Source organism: Pan troglodytes, chromosome 18 (genome assembly GCF_028858775.2).
Source record: "Pan troglodytes isolate AG18354 chromosome 18, NHGRI_mPanTro3-v2.0_pri, whole genome shotgun sequence".
In the NCBI taxonomy this organism is placed as follows: domain Eukaryota; kingdom Metazoa; phylum Chordata; class Mammalia; order Primates; family Hominidae; genus Pan; species Pan troglodytes.
This window is the reverse complement of record NC_072416.2, coordinates 34,542,100-34,548,099: the sequence shown is the minus strand read 5'-3', so window position 1 is coordinate 34,548,099 and position 6,000 is coordinate 34,542,100. Positions and strand designations below refer to the sequence as shown.

At 54.2% G+C, this 6,000-nt stretch overlaps 1 protein-coding gene across 15 annotated transcripts in view; it reads right to left on the bottom strand.

The window, feature by feature from the left end:
- Nucleotides 1–403: 403 nt before the first annotated feature.
- The window catches only part of ITGAL (integrin subunit alpha L), a 50,511-nt gene continuing 44,914 nt past the window's right edge, over nucleotides 404–6,000 (bottom strand). For 14 of the 15 annotated variants that reach the window (XM_024353419.3, XM_063796173.1, XM_063796174.1 and 11 more), the window contains 5 exons: nucleotides 5,888–5,944; nucleotides 5,698–5,796; nucleotides 4,876–4,971; nucleotides 3,626–3,736; nucleotides 404–2,100 (listed from right to left, as the gene is read on the bottom strand). In XM_024353419.3, the coding sequence (XP_024209187.2) occupies nucleotides 1,927–2,100; nucleotides 3,626–3,736; nucleotides 4,876–4,971; nucleotides 5,698–5,796; nucleotides 5,888–5,944 (537 nt within the window). In that variant the 3' untranslated portion in view covers nucleotides 404–1,926. 15 annotated transcript variants of the gene reach the window in all.

Sequence of the window (6,000 nt, the reverse complement as noted above, 5' to 3'; positions counted from 1 at the left end):
GAGCCACTGCGCCTGGCCTCTTTTTTTTTTTTTTTTTTTTTTTTTTTTTAAATTTTGAAGGCAGTATCTTGCTCTGTGGCCCAGGCTGGATTGCAGTGATGCGACCATCGCTCACTGCAGCCTTGACCTCCTGTGCTCACGTGATCCTTCTGTCTCAGCCTCCTGAGTAGCTGGGACTACAGGTACGTGCAACCAGGCTCAAATAAGTTTTTATATTTTAATTTTTTGTAGAGACAGGGTTTGCTATGTTGCCCAGGTTGGTCTCAAACTCCTGGCCTCAAAGGATCCTCCTGCCTTGGGTTCCCAAAGTGCTGAGAATACAGTTGTGAGCCGCAGAGCCCAGCCAGAAATGTTCACTTGAGTAGGGCTGCAATATTGCACCAGCACAAAACCACCACAAAACTGGACAGAATTTCACATTTATTGGATAAATACATGCAGGCACTGTGCTTGGCATTGGGGCTCCAAGTTAGCAGATGTGGTTCCCACCTTGAGCTCAGTCTTTCTGTGGGGGCCACTGCACAGGCGTGATGGGTCATGGGAGAGGGTGTGGAGCTAGGGCAGGGGCAGAGCCTGAGAAGACAGCCTCCAAGGGTGGGGATGTCACGGGCCCGTGCCCGCTTTTTATTTTTATTTTTTCCTTGAGACGGAGTCTCGCTGTGTTGCCCAGGCTGGAGTGCAATGGCGCAATCTTGGCTCACTGCAACCTCCACCTCCCAGGTTCAAGCAATTCTCCTACCTCAACCTCCTGAGTAGCTGGGACTACAGGTGTGTGCCACCACGCCTGGATTTTGTATTTTTAGTAGAGATGGGGTTTCACCAGGCTGGCCTCTAACTCCTGACCTCAGGTGATCCACCCTCCTTGGCCTCCCAAAGTGCTGGGATTACAGGCGTGAACCACCGCGCCCAGCCCAGCCCCTCTTTTTCTGTATCTTCCCACTGGCTCTGTCATTAATTCAGTGAAATTATGTCAAGCACCTACTAGATGTCCCACGCCCTGACATATCACGAGGCATCATCCCAAGGTGAACAAGACAAGTATAGCCTTTACCCTCACGGTTCACTGAGAGAGAGCTGCTAAGTACGTCAATCATTAAACAGGGAAAAAACATCCAGGCTGCCGGATGAAGAAACATGACGTGTGCTTTGAGGGAGTAGTGCAGGCTGGTGGAAGTGTGAAAGATGTGAGGACCCAACCAAGTGTGACATGTGAGCTGGGATCTGCTGGTCAAGGAAGGAGGGGTGGCGAGATGGAAGGTTCAGGCAGAGGGAGCTGTCTGGGTGAATGCAGGAAGACAGGAAAGAGCCTGGCCTGGGAGAAAGGCTGGTGTCACCAGAGCTTCGACAGGGAGGCAGCACGGCTCTAGAAGAGGCTGGGGAAGGCCACGAGGGTCTCATTTTGCAGGGTGCTGGAAGGCATGCCAAGGAATTTTGTCTTTGGCCAAGAGCAAGGCGTGTGCCACAGTCACGTAGTGACACAGGTCACATTTGCTTTCTGCCAGCAGAAGAGACTGGACTCCAGTGCAGGGGAGTGTGCAAGGACAGGTTCTGGGGGGTGGAGGCATCTGTGGACATCCCAGGGCAGGGGTGAGGGCCAGAATATCCCTAGGTCCTGAGACTACAGTTTCTCCACATTTAGATCAGACATTCTCTTCCAAGGAAGGAAACCAAGAGAGGCTGGTGAACCGTCTGGTAATGACAAGCCCTCACTTTTGCAGCCCTCTTGGCTGGTCCCTCAGCAGGTCTTCCCTATGAGCCTGCAAAGGAGACAGGCAGGAATGAGCTCCATGTTCGAGATAGGGAAACTGAGGGCCAGGGAGAGGCAGTGACTCGCCCGAGGGCACACGGCAGAATGCAGGCAGAGGCAGAGTGGCCCTGGGCATCCTGAGTCCAGTTCTGGGCACTCTGCACCTCACAGGCCTGGACTCAGTCCTTGCCACCACCACTCTCAGAGTCCTTCTCGTGGAGGGGCTTCAGGCAGCCCGGATCCCCAGCCTCTTGCCCAGATGCCAGCTGCTCAGAGTCTTCTGCAGGGATTCCATTTGGGACACCTCTGCCAGCCTCCATCTTCTCCTTCAGGTTCCGTTTGAAGAAACCAACCTGTACAAAGACAAAATTTGAATGAGCAAAGAATTCACTGAGCACTTTGGCCCCAAGAAAATGTGAGAACACTTTTTTTTTTTTTTGAGATGGAGTCTCACTGTGTTGCCCAGGCTGGAGTGCAGTGGTGCGATCTCGGCTCACTGCAACCTCTGCCTCCCAGACTTAAGCAATTCTCCTGCCTCAGCCTCCTCAGTAGCTGGGATTACAGGCGTCTGCCACCATGCCCGGCTAATTTTTGTATTTTTAGTAGAGACAGGGTTTCACCATGTTGGCCAGGCTGGTCTCGAACTCCTGACCTCAAGTGATCTGCCCTCCTTGGCCTCCCAAAGTGCTGGGATTACAGGCATGAGTCCCTGAGCCCAGCGAGAACACTTTATTTTATTTTATTTATTTTATTTTATTTTTGAGATGGAGTTTTGCTCTTGTTGCCCAGGCTGCAGTGCAATGGCACCATCTTGGCTCACCGCAAGCTCCGCCTCCCAGGTTCAAGAAATTCTCCTGCCTCAGCCTCCTGAGCAGCTGGGATTACAGGCATGCGCCACCATGCCCAGCTAATTTTGTATTTTTAGTAGAGACAGGGTTTCTCCATGTTGGTCAGGCTGGTCTCGAACTCGCGACCTCAGGTGATCCACCCGCCTCTGCCTCCCAAAGTGCTCGGATTACAGGTGTGAGCCACCGTACCCGGCCTTCATCTGTAATGTCTACTCAGCCTTCAAATCCCACCTCAAATGCCACCTCTCCTGGGAGGCCTGCCAGGCCCTCACAGCCTAAGTGAGGCTCCTGGGTTCTAGGCCCCAGGCCACACAGGCCCTTTGCAGCCCTCATTCTGCTTGCTTCTGCCTGTGTCCTCTCTTAGACTGTGAGCGCCACAATGGCAGGGAGCATGTTTGTGGCATGTGCCTCTGTGTCCCTGTGCCTGGGACAGTGCCCAGCAGCCAGAAGGACCTCCATATTTGGCATACTTCCTTTTCCTCTCCCAGGACGCCTCGTCCTGGCTCTGCCAGGGATGGGCTGAATGACCGTGGAAAAGTCTCTCTTGCTGTTTGTGTGTGTGTGAGACAGGGTCTCGCTCTGTCACCCAGGCTGGAGCGCAGTGGCATCATCATGGCTCACTGCAGCCTTGACCTCCTGAGCTCAAGGGATCCTCCCACCTCAACCTCCCGAGTAGCTGGGACTACAGTTGGGTAGCATCACGTCCCCCTAATTTTTAACATTTTTTGTAGAGGCGGATGCTTTCCATGTTGCCCAGGCGGGTCTTGAACTCCCAGGCTCACGTGATCCACCTGCCTCGGCCTCCAAAGTGCTGGGTTTACAGGTATGAGCCACTGCACCTGGCCCTTGCTTGTTCTTTGGACCTCAGTAGCCTTCTCTGTTGAAGGAGGGAGTAGGCTGAGGCCCCCTGGCTCTGAGGCCCCCTGGCTCTTATGCCCTCTGGCTTGGTATTCTCCTCCCTGGCTCCCACCAGATCCCCTTCCCCAGCCTGGCTGTCTCAGCAATGCCTGTGACCCCCGGAGGCACCCACCTTGTACAGCACTATGAAAATGAGCAGCAGCAGCAGCAGCCCCCCGATGCCGCTCAGCACGTAGAGGTAGAGCATCTGCTTCTCATACACCACGTCAACCTTCATGACAACCTGGGAGCAGGGGGAGGGGAGTGCCGGAAAATGCCTTTTCCACCCCTGAAAGTCCCTGTGAACCTGGTTCCATTCCCCATCTCCTCCTATCCGGACTGCATCACCCGCCTGGAGTCTCCAGCTGCAGACCCTCTCCCTTTAACACGTCACCTATTGCAGTCGCTGCCGTGACTTGGCCAACACACACCTTAGGCAGCCCTAGGCCTTCAATGGCTTCCCTGGAATCGCACGCAGCTCAGCATTCAAAGCCGTCCAGAATCCAGCTTTTGCTTACCTGTTAGATGCAGCTTCCCTCCTCCCCTCTGCCTGTTAGCCACACTGAACTTCCTGCTCTTCAAACCTGCCCTGCCAACGCTCACCACAGAGGCCCCTGGCCTTGCCGCTGCCTCTGCTTAGAGCGCTCTTTCTTCACTGTCTGACTCTTGGCTTGGTAACTCCTTTGCTAAGTTGCCATCAGATTGATTTTTTTTTTTTTTGAGATAAGGTCTCACTGTGTTGCCCAGGCTGGAGTGCAGTGGCATAATCATAGCTCACTGCAGCCTTGAACTCCTGTGCTCAAACGATCCTCCCATCTCAGCCTCCTGAGGCACTGAGTACAGGCGTGAACCACCACGCCTGCCTCTGACAGATCCTTTTGAGATGAAGTCTCACTCTGTCGCCCAGGCTGGAGTGCAATGGTGGGATCTCAGCTCACTGCAACCTCTGCCTCCCAGGTTCAAGTGATTCTCTCACCTCAGCCTCCCGAACAGCTGGGATTACAGGCGCCCACCATCATGCCCGGCTAATTTTTGTATTTTTGTAGAGATGGGGTTTCACCATGTTGGCCAGGCTGGTCTTGAACTCCTCACTTCATGTGATCTGCCTACCTTGACCTCCCAAAGTGCTAGGATTACAGGTGTGAGCTACTGCGCCCGGCCTTGATTGAACTTTACTCGACATATAAGTCTACTACATCTCAGGCAACTCTGGGGTTGTGTGCCCACCAAGGGGAGAAGAAGCTTCTCCCAGGCTGATGGCTCTGGCAGTGGGAAGTTCTGACTCGCACAGAGCCCAGGAGCTCTCCCACATCTAGGTCTGCCCTGGGGCTCCTGGGCTCCCTCTGTTGCCTGTTCCTGGGGCTTCCAAGGAGGTGGAGATACCTGGGCCAGGGAGGCGTTGCTGCCATAGAGGTGGAAATGCTTGCTGCTGTTGAAGGAGATGGAGAGGGAGCTGCAGAGGCTGAACATGGAAGAGGCCTGTGGGAGCGGGGAAAGGCGTCAGAACCCGGGAGAACGAGGACAGAACCCACTGGCTTTTGCCCCCACCACAACACAGTGGGGAGGGGCAGAGAAGGGGTTCCAGGGGGGTGCACCCATCTCTACACAACTCTCTATTGTGGCATTCTTTTCTTTCTATTTTTTTTTTTTTTGAGATGGAGTCTTGCTCTGTCACCCAGGCTGGAGTGCAGTGGTGCCATCTTGGCTCACTGCAACCTCTGCCTCCCGGGTTTAAGGGATTCTCATGCCTCAGCCTCTCAAGTAGCTGGGATTACAGGCATGTGCCACCACGCCCGGCTAAAGTTTTGTATTTTTAGTACAGACGGGGTTTCACCATGTTGGCCAGGCTGGTCTAGAACTCCCGACCTCAAGTGATCCACCCACCTAAGCCTCCCGAAGTGCTAGGATTATAGGCGTGAGCCCCGCCCCAGCCTCTACTGTGGCACCCTAATATGTCGCTCCACATTGTTGTAAGGAAAGCTTTTCTATAAAGAACACACAGGAACTATCCATAGGCCCATGGAAACAGCATTGCAAATATCACAGAAATCATTGTTCTCTTTCACCTGTGACTGTGTAAATGGGATTTTTCATCAAGATGGAAAAGAAAAATGGAGGCAGACTATCTGGTGGGAGCCCACCCACAACGGCCCCAGGCATTGGGGCCCCCACAGCAGCTCCACATCTCTTAGGAGCGGGGACTACCTCGATCTCTCCCACCAGCTCCAGAGTCCCGATCACTTGGACGAGGATCTCCTGCCTGAAGACAACAGGGCAGCGCAACAGGGCTCCGGGAAGACAAGGCTGACAAGGATGAGGAAAGCGGGGTCAGGGCGGCTTCATTCCGACCCGTGTACCGCCCAGCCCCACCGTCTCTCAGCTCACACGCCCATACCTCAGCTGCATCCGGGAGCCTCTCCAGATCCTCATAGTGGCAGGGCACAGGAGGCTCCTAGGAACAAGCGGCAGGTCTTCAGTTAGAGCCTCCCCAACCCAGATAAGACACTG